The following is a 16,803-nucleotide window of genomic DNA, read 5'->3' as shown; positions in this document are numbered from 1 at the left end:
ATTAAGTACTTTTTGAGTTATTTTATATTTTAATCTGACATATTTTGATATATAAATTAAAATATCTCGTAAAATTTTTAGTTTTCGATAATCTTACCGTAATACTTTTATGTTCAGAATAATGGGACAAACCAATTAGTATAAAAAAAATAATTGTTTTTAAGAAAAAGTATGTAATTATTTACAATGTATTTTTTAAAACAATTATTTGTTTTTCTCTTTACACTAATTGATTTGTAAAAGTACTTAATGAAAAAATACTTTATAGTGTTTTGAAAAGCTCTCGAGATAAGCTACAAAAATATGCAATAAAAAGTAGGTGATTCCATTTAAAAAATTGAAGGTGACCTTCACGTGACCTTCAAGCAACTACTCAAGGTCAAATTAATGACACCACCTTATGTCCCACTCGAAACCATACAACTTTTGTCTGAAACATTTTTTTCTAAAATGTATTGTTTACGAGATATTCCACTTGTTACGTTTGAAATTTAACACCCTGTATATATTTGGTAAATGTTCGGATTAACTTATACATCACGAATTGTTTTCATTTTTACTTATATTGTATATATTCCTAAGCAATACACGCTTTGAATCTTGTGGCGCTCTCTTCTGATTCTAGAGATATGCGATTTTGAATCATAAATTTCGTATTTGTATAATTTTTTCATTATATCCTACTTGCGTGTTTATATTTTTTTGTTTATATTTGGTCGTTATTGCGTCACTGTCTTCTATACACTTCTGTACACTTCTGAATTACTGTTTAGTTTCATTAAGAATTTTTTTTTTATTTATTTAGTTGTTGATATGATTTAATAAGATATAAAATTGTATACTGTTTTGTTTTGTAATATTTTTCTTTCGGACGTTTCGGCCCTTCTTTTGGCCATCATCAGCGTACGGACTAATAATATAATTAAAAATAAACGGAAACGCAGACCGAATCGCAAGTACCTAGTGGAAGAGCGATCAGTATAATCTCGTGTACTTTCGAGTATACTCTTGTATATACTCGTATGTGATTATATCGGTGTTTACAAGCATTTTTCGTAACTAAAGTGACAGTTGTCGGTGCGCGTTTTGGTCCTTGGTGCGTTTGCTTCTTTTTCTTCTCCTTATTTTTCTTTCGGACGTTTCGGCCCTTCTTTTGGCCATCATCAGCGCACGGACTAATAATAGAATTAAAAATAAACGGAAACGCAGACCGAATCGCAAGTACCTAGTCTGTTAGATGCAAATTTGGGATATTTATCATGATGACGTGAGAGATCTTTGCCGTACAATTTTTTGACATTTTGTCAAAAAAGTTTTGACATTTAGTCTAACCGACTAGGTACTTGCGATTCGGTCTGCGTTTCCGTTTATTTTTAATTCTATTATTAGTCCGTGCGCTGATGATGGCCAAAAGAAGGGCCGAAACGTCCGAAAGAAACTAAAGTGACAGTTGTCGGTGCGCGTTTTGGTCCTTGGTGCGTTTGCTTCTTTTTCTTCTCCTTCGGGAAAAAAAGAAATAAAAATTAATAATAAAAAAAAATAATAAATATAATAAAATTAATAATAAAAAATATTTGAAATACACGACTAAGAGCACGCACATTATTTAGGAAAATTAACGAAGGTGACGGTTCAATCCTCGGAATTCGGCTTGGAAAACGCGATTTTACCTCCCGCTTTCGCGAAAGTCGCCTTGCATTGCACGTGGTGCGCATATAAATGCGGAATGTTGCTTGGCGCATAATAATTTGCGTGGTCACATGTCATTGTTCATTTTCATTTACATGCGGTGTTACTCAATCTGTCACCGAACGCCGTTGCTTATAGCAAATTAAAGATATTACACACAGAGATGTGTGTGTGTGTGTGTGTGTGTGTGTGTTTATTATATAAAAGTATTATTATATATATAAAGTATTTAAAGACATAATCTTGTTAATACGGGCGTCCCTCAATAGATCATATCTGCTTTCACTCTTATCAAAAAAGAAATTTGGAAACTGCATTGCTAAAGTATTTAGATAACAAATTCTTTCTGATGGAGAAGAATATTTCGTTATGTTAAAAGACGAGGAAGAAAAATTCTCATTACTATCATCTCTCTCGACAAATTAGACAGTTATCAAATCGAATTGATTTTTGCTTGAAAGACACGACAGTTTCTCGAACGCGATGTTGCAAATCCTTGAAATTCTTGGCAAATCTCGGTATAAATTTCGTAATAATCGTAGTAACCAGATGGACGCAGGTTCTCGTACTCTGTAAATGTAGAAAATGCAAATAAAAGTCTATATATATTTCTGCTGTTTAAAATACTATATAATTTCTCTCTCATTCTATACAGGGTGTTTCCTAAGTAAGTACATAAACTTGAAGGGAATATTTCTTGGCTTATTTTAAGAAGAAAAGGCTTTTTTTAAGAAGAAAAGGCCCTATAAACATGTATCCTAAATTGCTTTGTTTTCAAAATACAAGGTGTCAAAGCGCTGATGATGGCCAAAAGAAGGGCCGAAACGTCCGCTTCCATTTTTTAAATTTTAAATTTTTTAATTATTTTTTGATTGACCCTAAATCAATAAACATCCACTGTATGGTCATCAAGTAATTGCACTTTAATTTATTTGCGTTAGACTTACGGCGCTGGTTCCTATTGCCATTCTATATTTTACTTTTATATATTAATTAGTATATGTATATAAAAATAACAAGTAAATCTTTAAATGAACGCGTGGGCGGAGGAGGGCCTCCGCTCCCCTCCCTGCACCCTCATCCCGAAGAAATCTAACCTAATCCAATCCATATCCCCCAGGGATGAATTATTTCTTAAAATAATAAAAATTCACTCACGGAGATGGGTTGGGTTAGGTTAGATTTTTTTGGAGCGGAGACCCTTCCCCGCCCACGCGTTTACTTTATAATAAAGTTGAACTACATCAAGATCATGATCAAGGTTAGGTTTAAATCCCATTTTCTTAAAATGTTATTTTTACAATACTTCAAAATCGCATATCTCTGGAACCAGAAGAGAGGGCCACAAAATTCAAAGCATGTATTACTTAATATTATTTAAGAATGTACCCTCTACAATATATGTAAAAATGAAAACGATCCGTAATGTGTAAGTTAATCCAAACATTTACCATATATTTTTATAATGTGTACATACACAAAGTGAGGCATTTAAAGTGTTACTAGATGTTTTCTCCGAAAGTTGATATCATACAAAAAAATGATTCAAACAAAATTTATAAGATTTTGAGGGAGTAAGAAGTTGATAATCTTGAATTTTAACTAAGGTCATTTTTCAAAGTCATGTGAGTCAACGTCGCAGCTGCTCTTTACAAAAATTTATACTTTTTCCTCAAAACAATTATATATTGTCTTTATATGAATTGATTCCTCTCATTATTTTGTGCATAAAAGTATTGAAGTAAGATCCTAAATAAGTACACAAACTTGAAGGGGATATTCCTTGGCTTATTTTAAGAAGAAAAGGCTTTTTTTAAGAAGAAAAGGCCCTATAAACATGTATCCTAAATTGCTTTGTTTTCAAAATACAAGGTGTCAAAGTTGTGCAAAGAAAATGAAAATTTCGAAAATGTGGAAAACATTTAGATATTTTATTCAAATTTTTTTTCAAATTTGGTATGCGTGGTATTAATGTGATTTTATTACATATTATTACATTTTTTTTATTATTACATACATTACATATATTATTACATACATACTTTTTAGTTACTATTGTTTTCCATTTTTTTCGTTTGTAATAACACAAACTGTTCTCTAATAAAAAGTAAGGCTTTTCAAATATCACATTAATTCCACGCATACCAAATTTGAATAAAATATCTTTAAATGTTTTCCACATTTTCGAAATCTTCATTTTTTTGTTGCATAACTTTGATACCCTGTATTTTGAAAACGAAGCAGTTTAGGACACATGTTTATAGGATATTTTCTTCTTAAAATAAGCCAAGGAATATCCCCTTCAAGTTTGTGTACTTATTTAGGAAACACTGTATATTCGTGCACAATTATTAGATACTAAAAATATTTTAAAAAATTGTATTATAATGTAAATTAAATCTCAAATAAAAATGTAGTGTTCTTTCAGAGAGACATTTCATGTCGGGAAATGCAGTAGAATGATTTGACTAATATGAGAAAAACCGAGGCGACATTATAATTGGCCATATGCAACCAGAACGCGCCTTATCGGCACTAAAAATAAGAAGATAAGCGAGACACAAAGAAGAGATTGTAAAGAAGCACAATCAAAAGTCAAAACAAGACGTAGAATTAGTGATAATCAAAGATGTCGATTGCTTTGCTCATAAACTGTTGCATTATCGCGTTGCTGATACTCGCAAGCGAAACTTATGCAAACCCCACTTTACGAAAGGATGAAGAATTTACTATCGGAATCGTTCACACGAATGACATGCATGCGAGGTAGGTCATTCTTTTCTCTTAGAAAAAAATATTATTTAAAATATCCCTATCTCTCTCTTTCTTTTTTTATATTAAAAACTTGATAATGCAAAACTGATTGTATTACAAGAAATTAATTCTATATTATTTAAATAAAATAAACATTATTTAGGCATAAATGAGTCTCTTATAAGCCAAACCGATCAATTCCACTTTTTTATAATGCAAACTTGTGATTGTGTTGCAAAAAATTAATTCTATATTATTTAAACAAATTAAACATTATTTACGTATATATATGAGTTTCTGAGAAGTCAAACCGATCAACTCCACTTTTTTAATAAATTTCTTAATTTTGATATTAGAACACGTGATATATTAACAGAGTTGATCAAATTGATCTCTATATAAGAGATTTATATAATATTTACTCTTCATACTTCTAACATATGTTTTTTAATTTTGATATTAGAACACATGATTTATTAGCGGAGTTATAATCAGTTTGACTTCTATAAAAGACTCATATAATATTTATTCTTTATACATCTCACACACATACATTACAATTTTGTGTAATTTTGCGTCACGCTACCAATAATTACCGCCACTACGCTAATCACGAATGTTAAGGCAGTTAATTATATCCCGCACCCATATGCTAATTAAATATCCGCGCGTGTGTTTTTACACACGAACGTAATTTGAGGAGAGAATTTCTTCGTTCTTCCAAAGTCGTAATTTATGTATTTAAATCGTAGTCTGCACCGTCTGAAATTAAGACTTTGCTGCGGAACATTCTTAGATTCGAAGAGACGTCGCAATTATCGACAACGTGTACGCCGCAGGACTCCGCTGCCAGGAAGTGTTACGGAGGTTTTGCCAGAATCGCGACTTTAGTCCGCCAAGCGAAATCGAAATCGTCGTCGACGATCTTTCTAAATGCCGGCGACACTTATCAAGGGACCGCCTGGTACAACGTATACAAGTGGGAAGCGGTGGCTTGGTTCATGAATCTCTTACAGCCAGACGCAATAGTAAATATCAACTGCGTTTCACTTTCGAAAAATATGAATTTCTCAGTTTGTTTATTGATCTGCAAAAACTGCACAACTCATTCTATGTATATAGATGAGTTATATATAAATATATGCAAATAGCGTCTATAGGTAAAGATGTAAATAGAAAAAAAACTAAATTTTTTTTTCATGAGAAGTAGTTTTTTGTGAAAAAAAACAAGTCATTTTTTTTAATTTTGTTTTTTTTTCTCATGTATATATTTTTAACATCTTTACTATCATTAAAGAGTACCGAAATCTCTTACAATCGGCTTCATCCATTCGCAATTCACAAATGTAAACATTTTATAAACTAAAAACTAATCTTTTTATTTTTTATTTTATCTTTTTGAAAACGGTTTTAATGGATTAATGAGATTTTTGCAGTTAAAATAATACCAAACATAACATAATTTGGATAATTTTTAAATGCATAACTTTTTTTTTTATTATGCATTAACTGAAAATTATTTCATGTCGTGTTTGATATAATTTGCCGCAAAAGTCTCATTAAAATTACTTACAAAGAAAAATAAATTACGTAAAAACATAAGAACTTGTTTTTTTTTATTATAATATTTAAAAAAATATAAAGAAAGAGATAATATTATATATATTTCAAAAATAATGAAAAGAACACATTTTTTTCAACGTTTTAATAAAAAGAAAACGGTTTTTTTACATCTTTATTTATAGATATGGATAAAATAGTCGTGCAAATTGCAATATCTAAATAACATCGATTTGTGTGTGGTCGTATACATTACATGTGATTGAATTCTGACAGTCGTCTAACCGACTAGGTACTTGCGATTCGGTCTGCGTTTCCGTTTATTTTTAATTCTATTATTAGTCCGTGCGCTGATGATGGCCAAAAGAAGGGCCGAAACGTCCGCTTCCATTTTTTAAATTTTAAATTTTTTAATTATTTTTTGATTGACCCTAAATCAATAAACATCCACTGTATGGTCATCAAGTAATTGCACTTTAATTTATTTGCGTTAGACTTACGGCGCTGGTTCCTATTGCCATTCTATATTTTACTTTTATATATTAATTAGTATATGTATATAAAAATAACAAGTAAATCTTTAAATGAACGCGTGGGCGGAGGAGGGCCTCCGCTCCCCTCCCTGCACCCTCATCCCGAAGAAATCTAACCTAATCCAATCCATATCCCCCAGGGATGAATTATTTCTTAAAATAATAAAAATTCACTCACGGAGATGGGTTGGGTTAGGTTAGATTTTTTTGGAGCGGAGACCCTTCCCCGCCCACGCGTTTACTTTATAATAAAGTTGAACTACATCAAGATCATGATCAAGGTTAGGTTTAAATCCCATTTTCTTAAAATGTTATTTTTACAATACTTCAAAATCGCATATCTCTGGAACCAGAAGAGAGGGCCACAAAATTCAAAGCATGTATTACTTAATATTATTTAAGAATGTACCCTCTACAATATATGTAAAAATGAAAACGATCCGTAATGTGTAAGTTAATCCAAACATTTACCATATATTTTTATAATGTGTACATACACAAAGTGAGGCATTTAAAGTGTTACTAGATGTTTTCTCCGAAAGTTGATATCATACAAAAAAATGATTCAAACAAAATTTATAAGATTTTGAGGGAGTAAGAAGTTGATAATCTTGAATTTTAACTAAGGTCATTTTTCAAAGTCATGTGAGTCAACGTCGCAGCTGCTCTTTACAAAAATTTATACTTTTTCCTCAAAACAATTATATATTGTCTTTATATGAATTGATTCCTCTCATTATTTTGTGCATAAAAGTATTGAAGTAAGATAACCGAAAAATGAATATATTACAAAAGAGAGATATTTCATAGTTTATATAAAATTAAGGTATAAAATATCTCGTAAACTATTCAATTTTTGGCCATCCTACTCTTATAACTTTTTACACCAAATATTGCAAGGAATCGATTTATATAAAAAAGTTAGGATAGTTTCATTAAAAAAACGTAGGTTGACCTTCACATGACCTTGGCACCTACACCCAAGGTTAAACCAATATCTACATCTTTTTTCTCCCTTCAAGCCAAATAACTTGTATCTAAAACATCTTTTGCTATAATACGTATTTTCAAAGATAATAGCTTGTAATATTTTAAATGCCCTACCCCCTGTATAATATACATAAAATATTCACTATATAAAAACATATCTCTAATGATTACATACGCATATAAGAAATATGAAAAAATATGTTACGTTAACATAATATACGCTTCAAAATATATGATGCTTTTTGTTATTGTTTTCTATAGGCGAAGGATGTTCTAAAATTGATAGATGATAAGAGAGGACCCATTGATGATTTGGAACGGAAAGTCATCGGACAGACACGAGTACTCATCGACGGAGACAGCAAGAATTGCAGACGACAAGAATGCAACATGGGAAATTTAATCTGCGACGCTATACTTGATTACGTAAGATTTTTAATTAGTTTAATGATGTCTCTCTCTTTCTCTCTCTAATAATAAGCCTGTTTTCTTTGCTCGCAGTATGCCAGGGAATACTTGAACAAAGACGGATGGACGGATGCTGCCATCGCGATCGTAAACAGCGGCAGCATTAGAACGTCCATCACCAGAGCGAGAAATGATCAGGTAATTAATTACGCATCTCTCTTTCACAATCTTTTCATTTTCATTCGCAAACGCAACATTTACAGGTCACCCGGAAAGATATTATAAGCGTTTTGCCCTTCGGGAATGTCGTTGTTAAGGCTTCCGTAACAGGGAAACAGATCCTTTCGATGTTAGAATGGAGCGTTCATAATCTCGACAACTTAACTTCCACCGGCAATCTATTCGGCGCTTTTCTACAATATTCGGGATTACAGGTATACATAATTTATTTTTAAGATAAAATTTTTATTTATCTAGAAAAAGTCGCGTTAAATCTTATAAACATTATCATTTTCTTCGCTTGGCAATTATTTGAATATCGAAACTTTGAGTATATAGCTACTCCAACTCGTGTTCCGTCAAAGATTAACTTGCATTATTTATACAGGTGACATATAACACAAACCGACCACCCAACTCAAGGGTAGTTTCCGTTCAAGTACAATGCGCCGCTTGTCGAGTACCGACATATAGCAAACTCCAACAAAATCTCACCTATAATATCCTCATAAATGATTTCCTTGCAAAGGGCGGAGATGGTTTTCATATGTTGGAGAACATTAAAACAATCCCGCTGAGTATGTTTATGTATCGCATAACATTAATAATATTTGTTTTGAATATATAGTATTTTTTAATTTAATCATCTTACTTTATCCCCGCGATCATATCCATTGAAAATTTATCACGATTAAATTTTATTTTAACAGGTATTACTATGGCGGATGTATTGGAGCGATATTTCAATAAACACAGTCCGGTATATCCAGGCGTGGAGTGGAGAATTTCGTACGTAGATACAATGTACATAGATAATCTCGGGACGACGTACCGACCGATTGGGATGACAATTCTTTTACCAATCATTACTTGGCTATTGATGACATAAAGGAAATGCTATTAATTTAATATGATTAAATATCAACTTGTGACTAAATGATTATAATTAAACAGATTATATCTCGAACTTTTTATTATGCTATATTATCTTTCATAGTCCTCTCCCGCTCTTCTCTCTGTCGCTTTTTCTATTTCAATATTATTTGCGATTTATTTATTGTGACTTATTAATAGAATAAAAACATATATCTTATAGGATCTTACAATCGGCTTCATCCATTCGCAATTCACAAATGTAAACATTTTATAAACTAAAAACTAATCTTTTTATTTTTTATTTTATCTTTTTGAAAACGGTTTTAATGGATTAATGAGATTTTTGCAGTTAAAATAATACCAAACATAACATAATTTGGATAATTTTTAAATGCATAACTTTTTTTTTTATTATGCATTAACTGAAAATTATTTCATGTCGTGTTTGATATAATTTGCCGCAAAAGTCTCATTAAAATTACTTACAAAGAAAAATAAATTACGTAAAAACATAAGAACTTGTTTTTTTTTATTATAATATTTAAAAAAATATAAAGAAAGAGATAATATTATATATATTTCAAAAATAATGAAAAGAACACATTTTTTTCAACGTTTTAATAAAAAGAAAACGGTTTTTTTACATCTTTATTTATAGATATGGATAAAATAGTCGTGCAAATTGCAATATCTAAATAACATCGATTTGTGTGTGGTCGTATACATTACATGTGATTGAATTCTGACAGTCCTTGGGCAACCACGAATTCGACGACGGCGTCAAAGGTCTAATACCCTTTATACAAAACGCCTCATATCCTATTCTGGCGGCGAATCTGGAGTCTAACCGACTAGGTACTTGCGATTCGGTCTGCGTTTCCGTTTATTTTTAATTCTATTATTAGTCCGTGCGCTGATGATGGCCAAAAGAAGGGCCGAAACGTCCGCTTCCATTTTTTAAATTTTAAATTTTTTAATTATTTTTTGATTGACCCTAAATCAATAAACATCCACTGTATGGTCATCAAGTAATTGCACTTTAATTTATTTGCGTTAGACTTACGGCGCTGGTTCCTATTGCCATTCTATATTTTACTTTTATATATTAATTAGTATATGTATATAAAAATAACAAGTAAATCTTTAAATGAACGCGTGGGCGGAGGAGGGCCTCCGCTCCCCTCCCTGCACCCTCATCCCGAAGAAATCTAACCTAATCCAATCCATATCCCCCAGGGATGAATTATTTCTTAAAATAATAAAAATTCACTCACGGAGATGGGTTGGGTTAGGTTAGATTTTTTTGGAGCGGAGACCCTTCCCCGCCCACGCGTTTACTTTATAATAAAGTTGAACTACATCAAGATCATGATCAAGGTTAGGTTTAAATCCCATTTTCTTAAAATGTTATTTTTACAATACTTCAAAATCGCATATCTCTGGAACCAGAAGAGAGGGCCACAAAATTCAAAGCATGTATTACTTAATATTATTTAAGAATGTACCCTCTACAATATATGTAAAAATGAAAACGATCCGTAATGTGTAAGTTAATCCAAACATTTACCATATATTTTTATAATGTGTACATACACAAAGTGAGGCATTTAAAGTGTTACTAGATGTTTTCTCCGAAAGTTGATATCATACAAAAAAATGATTCAAACAAAATTTATAAGATTTTGAGGGAGTAAGAAGTTGATAATCTTGAATTTTAACTAAGGTCATTTTTCAAAGTCATGTGAGTCAACGTCGCAGCTGCTCTTTACAAAAATTTATACTTTTTCCTCAAAACAATTATATATTGTCTTTATATGAATTGATTCCTCTCATTATTTTGTGCATAAAAGTATTGAAGTAAGATAACCGAAAAATGAATATATTACAAAAGAGAGATATTTCATAGTTTATATAAAATTAAGGTATAAAATATCTCGTAAACTATTCAATTTTTGGCCATCCTACTCTTATAACTTTTTACACCAAATATTGCAAGGAATCGATTTATATAAAAAAGTTAGGATAGTTTCATTAAAAAAACGTAGGTTGACCTTCACATGACCTTGGCACCTACACCCAAGGTTAAACCAATATCTACATCTTTTTTCTCCCTTCAAGCCAAATAACTTGTATCTAAAACATCTTTTGCTATAATACGTATTTTCAAAGATAATAGCTTGTAATATTTTAAATGCCCTACCCCCTGTATAATATACATAAAATATTCACTATATAAAAACATATCTCTAATGATTACATACGCATATAAGAAATATGAAAAAATATGTTACGTTAACATAATATACGCTTCAAAATATATGATGCTTTTTGTTATTGTTTTCTATAGGCGAAGGATGTTCTAAAATTGATAGATGATAAGAGAGGACCCATTGATGATTTGGAACGGAAAGTCATCGGACAGACACGAGTACTCATCGACGGAGACAGCAAGAATTGCAGACGACAAGAATGCAACATGGGAAATTTAATCTGCGACGCTATACTTGATTACGTAAGATTTTTAATTAGTTTAATGATGTCTCTCTCTTTCTCTCTCTAATAATAAGCCTGTTTTCTTTGCTCGCAGTATGCCAGGGAATACTTGAACAAAGACGGATGGACGGATGCTGCCATCGCGATCGTAAACAGCGGCAGCATTAGAACGTCCATCACCAGAGCGAGAAATGATCAGGTAATTAATTACGCATCTCTCTTTCACAATCTTTTCATTTTCATTCGCAAACGCAACATTTACAGGTCACCCGGAAAGATATTATAAGCGTTTTGCCCTTCGGGAATGTCGTTGTTAAGGCTTCCGTAACAGGGAAACAGATCCTTTCGATGTTAGAATGGAGCGTTCATAATCTCGACAACTTAACTTCCACCGGCAATCTATTCGGCGCTTTTCTACAATATTCGGGATTACAGGTATACATAATTTATTTTTAAGATAAAATTTTTATTTATCTAGAAAAAGTCGCGTTAAATCTTATAAACATTATCATTTTCTTCGCTTGGCAATTATTTGAATATCGAAACTTTGAGTATATAGCTACTCCAACTCGTGTTCCGTCAAAGATTAACTTGCATTATTTATACAGGTGACATATAACACAAACCGACCACCCAACTCAAGGGTAGTTTCCGTTCAAGTACAATGCGCCGCTTGTCGAGTACCGACATATAGCAAACTCCAACAAAATCTCACCTATAATATCCTCATAAATGATTTCCTTGCAAAGGGCGGAGATGGTTTTCATATGTTGGAGAACATTAAAACAATCCCGCTGAGTATGTTTATGTATCGCATAACATTAATAATATTTGTTTTGAATATATAGTATTTTTTCATCTTACTATCTTACTTTATCCCCGCGATCATATCCATTGAAAATTTATCACGATTAAATTTTATTTTAACAGGTATTACTATGGCGGGAGCGATATTGCGATATTTCAATAAACACAGTCCGGTATATCCAGGCGTGGAGTGGAGAATTTCGTACGTAGATACAATGTACATAGATAATCTCGGGACGACGTACCGACCGATTGGGATGACAATTCTTTTACCAATCATTACTTGGCTATTGATGACATAAAGGAAATGCTATTAATTTAATATGATTAAATATCAACTTGTGACTAAATGATTATAATTAAACAGATTATATCTCGAACTTTTTATTATGCTATATTATCTTTCATAGTCCTCTCCCGCTCTTCTCTCTGTCGCTTTTTCTATTTCAATATTATTTGCGATTTATTTATTGTGACTTATTAATAGAATAAAAACATATATCTTATAGGATCCTATTTCTTATAGGAATTACATAGAAGATAATGAAAAAACTGAAAAACACAAACTTAACGCACATTACTTATTTTATTACATTTTAAAAACATTACACTTGTTAAAATCTTAGATTTAATAAATATAATTAGTATAATAATATATAAATATATTTTTATTTTTGTAATAAAAAAATATTGTTATATATATAAAACACTATATAAATATTTTTAATAGAACTCTGAAACAAAAATATAAATCTCTTCCTCTTAGAAAATCTATTATATAATAGACAAAAAAATATTGATCTCCTTCTCCCCCCCTCTCTCTCTCACTCCCTCTCTCCTTCTCACCCCTTCTCCCTCTCTCTCTCTCTCTCTCTCTCTTAAGATGTCTCCATAAAATCTCTTTTACAGATTAGTCACATATCAAACAGTAACAATAAAATTATTTTATTAGTCGAAAAACATAAATAAAATTCGTTTTTACTTTTGATATGTCCATATTTGTGGTATTTCAAATCTATTCCCGTTCAAATCGTATACGCGTTTTAATGTCTCGATAACGTTACTCATTTCCTCACAAGGCATCGGCGCGCAATTATGCAATGTTTGTATCATCTTCAATAAGTCTTCGATAATGTAAGGTTTATCTCGCACATTGTCTTCTGTCGCTAAATCAACATATGTATTAAATTTCCACAACGCCTCTCTTATCTTAGTCTTGTCCTCTGCTCTCTTCACTAAAGTCTGCAATTTAGAAAACAAACAAAACATGATATTATTAAAGCTCAACTATTTTTTACTTATTAATCTAATTCGTTATTATTTACCTTAAATGATTGTAATTCATGATACATAGGCCAGTTTTCTTGACAAGGAATACAGTCACAGGTGAAAAAATACTGTTTGAGTAGCTTCTGTTGTCTCGTTGCTCTCGGTTTAAGAGCATAATGTTCGCCATAATTATCAAAGAGCTGTAATAAAACATAACATTGACATATATGGTAATATTTCTACCAAGCCAGTTTAATATACCTGCTCGCCCTTTCGAATGGGATACATGGCGTATATCACCACATGTTTAGGTCTAGAGTGCCTGAATATATTTGGATTACAGCTATGATTAATTAAACTCAAAAATGGCATTGCGGCTATACCGCGTTCTACACATTCTAAGCCTTGCTCTTCACTGAACTGAAATCAGACTTAAATGACTCTGACAAGGAAAACTTGTTAAAAAAAAGCGAATAAAAGACTGTTATCGAACTTTTGTAAAAGTAGATAAACAGTAGATAAAAATGCACATACAATCGATGTATATTAAAATACTTAGCCAATATCATACAGTGTGAATATTGCTGGGAATTATCTGTTGATGTCTTAAAATGAGACCTCCGATAAACGTAACATCATCGTTTTTCGCCAAAATGCTTAAATCTTCCGGTAATTTAGTACCAAACATCACAGTACGTGTCGCTAAGAAGTACAAAATAAGGCAAGTATCCAAAGACCTCCTCAATAGATCGGAAACAGACCTTTTATCAGTATTTGTCACAAGACTGTACACGCTAATATATCTATCGCTATATAATTTTCCATCTTGAGAAAAGCCCTTTGTCCGTGGATCTAAAACAATGTCATATACAACGCTGTTATATTAAGAACGAAAAAAGGGGGTAGAAATTTTAAATACCATTACATTCATTAAGTTTTTCCAGCATGGTTCTTAATTTTTTTATATCACCAGCTTCTCTTATAGCAAGCACAATAAGTCTTATGCTAAGTAAATCAAGATTATAACATTCATATTCAATCAAAGCAGGGAAGACAGCACATTCCACATCATGACATTTTTTCCATTCGGCATATCTGCATTCCTCCGAACAATACATAGCATAAGTGCAATAGTTGCAGGGTATATTCGTCCAGCACACCTCCAAGCAGTTTGAACAGTGCGTCTGTACATTTCGTTGCGTTAATAACAATGTGTAAGGCTTCTCCACAGCAATTACTTCGCCGGGCTGAATATCACGAGTAGCAATAACATGTCTGCCATAGCGCGTGTTGTATTTTATAGCTACTGCATCCGATGCGCATGGAACTTCATCATTGTGGGATGCAATAATAGGGAGAAAAGATTCATTTTCAGATTTCTTCACTTTCGTGCATATCAAATTATCTTTAACAGATTGTTCTGTCTGTGCAGCCTTATAATGTAAAAAATCAAGTTTTGATCGTAATTTTTCTCGACTGACATCATTCAAAGACATTTTATCTAGCCAATGCTGCGCTTCCCTCAAAATGTTTTCCACAGAACAATTTTTCAAAATTATTAAACATTCTGTTTTACGTACATAAAGCTTTGCTCTCAGATTATCAGGATAATTTAGGGCTAGCGCTCTGTCGATATCCTGAATACATTCCAAATGTAAACCTAATTGAAATAATACTGCTGATCTGTTGGCATAGGCAAGAGCAAGCTGCTCAGATGGATAAGGTGCAAAGGCTATACTCTTCGTATATAATTTTAGAGCATCAATGCATGTCATGTTATTGAAAGTCCCTTTGATAAAAACTTTATTGCCTTGCTCCCGTAATTTCTCAGATTCTTTGGCATTTTTTGGTATACCAGTTGTACTAGGAACCATATCGTACTCGAGCATAACATTGAAAGTAAATATTACACGTTCTTGATCAGTCTTAAGTTTCTTATATCTATCTGCAAGTTCATGTTGCTTGTTTGCTACAATCAATCGTGCATTAAACGCAGTCGCTATTTTATCCATTTTTTCTTAAAAATATCGCTCTAATACTTGTACGGTAAAATCTACAAAGAGAAAAAGACGAATAAGTTTCAATAATATGAATATAAATTTGTAAAGCACCGTAAAAAAATATTTATGTGATTACCGTATATAAAATTTTTAATATTTGTTGATTAAAATAATAATTTAAGGATCGACAAGATTAGCGAACCATCGCGAAATATAAAGATCTTTTGAGATAATGGACGTATTTAGGGCTTCTTCTTCGTGTGGGGGTTGGCTCCGACGAGTACTCGTCACACGGTCATATATGTATTTAGGGGTAATTTCACCAAATCCGGTTAGATCATAGATATATTATATATAGATAGAGCTTTATCTATCTTATAGCGTTTTCGAATGAACAGGTTAACCCAACCCGGTACAATTAATTACTATATTTTACTATGAATTCAAGCCTTTTATTGGCAGAGACAATGTAATGACGTCATTAATCTCTGAGGCCCAATTTCACCAAGTCCGGTTAAAGGCTGGTTTATGCAGGCCATAACTGTTAATTTATGCCGGAACCGTTAAAGTTTAACACTAGGATTACAATGCTTTTGTTCATAATGCCATTATGAACAAAAGCATTGTAATCCTAGTGTTAAACTTTAACGGTTCCGGCATAAATTAACAGTTACGGCCTGCATAAACCAGCCTTTATGCTGTGTTTCGATTCCCCATTCGGGTGCACCCAATATTATAGTGGTCGTGTTCCAAAATTCACTACCAGTACTGAAAATCTATAGTTCACGTAACATATATTATAGATTTCCAGTACTAGTAGTGAATTTCGGAACACGACTAGTATATGTCACGTATACTATAATATGTGCACTGGGGTGGGGAATCGGAACATAGGGTAGATGAACCGACGTTTAAAATTAGCAGGGTTCCAACTGAAATGATATGAATGCTTGGTTTTCCTTCATCTCTATTTTCTGTTGGCCACCCTGCTAATTTTAACCGTCGGTTCATCTAAAGGTAAAGGTGCGAATTCATGGAACGCTCGTTTTAGGGCCGTGGCACATAAAAAAACTTAAGCAGTAAAGGTACCTTTACATGGCAGCGTTAAGCGTCGAGCGTCTGCGCAGAAAATTGCGCAAAATCTAATTTCAGCCTAGAATCTATCTCTTTTAAATTCTGCGCAGTTTTCTGCGCAAACATTCGAC

General features: G+C 32.2%; 3 protein-coding genes across 5 annotated transcripts in view; 2 read left to right on the top strand and 1 right to left on the bottom strand.

The window, feature by feature from the left end:
* LOC115246158 (protein 5NUC-like) overlaps positions 1-9,127 on the top strand; it is a 13,559-nt gene extending 4,432 nt beyond the window's left edge. For both annotated transcript variants that reach the window (XM_029824810.1, XM_029824811.1), the window contains exons 4-8: positions 7,788-7,952; positions 8,028-8,132; positions 8,198-8,368; positions 8,542-8,731; positions 8,864-9,127. In XM_029824810.1, the coding sequence (XP_029680670.1) occupies positions 7,788-7,952; positions 8,028-8,132; positions 8,198-8,368; positions 8,542-8,731; positions 8,864-9,042 (810 nt within the window). In that variant the 3' untranslated portion in view covers positions 9,043-9,127. The remainder of the gene's footprint in view (positions 1-7,787; positions 7,953-8,027; positions 8,133-8,197; positions 8,369-8,541; positions 8,732-8,863) is intronic.
* Positions 9,128-10,293: 1,166 nt separating this feature from the next.
* On the top strand, positions 10,294-12,716 carry LOC115246159 (5'-nucleotidase-like). The gene is made up of 6 exons (XM_029824812.1): positions 10,294-10,406; positions 11,377-11,541; positions 11,617-11,721; positions 11,787-11,957; positions 12,131-12,320; positions 12,453-12,716. Exons 1-6 carry the CDS (start codon positions 10,308-10,310, stop codon positions 12,629-12,631), a joined length of 909 nt encoding a protein of 302 aa, XP_029680672.1. The 5' UTR covers positions 10,294-10,307; the 3' UTR covers positions 12,632-12,716.
* A 469-nt stretch (positions 12,717-13,185) lies between these two features.
* LOC115246157 (SET and MYND domain-containing protein 4-like) lies at positions 13,186-15,920 on the bottom strand. 2 transcript variants are annotated; one of them, XM_029824808.1, is made up of 6 exons: positions 15,735-15,920; positions 14,518-15,651; positions 14,170-14,450; positions 13,860-14,018; positions 13,655-13,798; positions 13,186-13,571 (listed from the first exon to the last, which is right to left on the bottom strand). In XM_029824808.1, the coding sequence occupies exons 2-6, from the start codon at positions 15,608-15,610 to the stop codon at positions 13,308-13,310; spliced, it is 1,941 nt and encodes a 646-aa protein (XP_029680668.1). In that variant the 5' UTR covers positions 15,611-15,651; positions 15,735-15,920; the 3' UTR covers positions 13,186-13,307. The 2 variants fall into 2 exon arrangements, with proteins under 2 accessions (XP_029680668.1, XP_029680669.1); XM_029824809.1 differs by having other exon boundaries at positions 14,524-15,651; positions 15,735-15,919.
* Positions 15,921-16,803: the final 883 nt, after the last annotated feature.

This window comes from Formica exsecta, unplaced genomic scaffold, assembly GCF_003651465.1.
Source record: "Formica exsecta isolate Colony F162 unplaced genomic scaffold, ASM365146v1 scaffold139, whole genome shotgun sequence".
NCBI lineage: Eukaryota > Metazoa > Arthropoda > Insecta > Hymenoptera > Formicidae > Formica > Formica exsecta.
The sequence above is the reverse complement of the archived record's forward strand: the minus strand, read 5'-3'. Positions and strand labels throughout refer to the sequence as shown.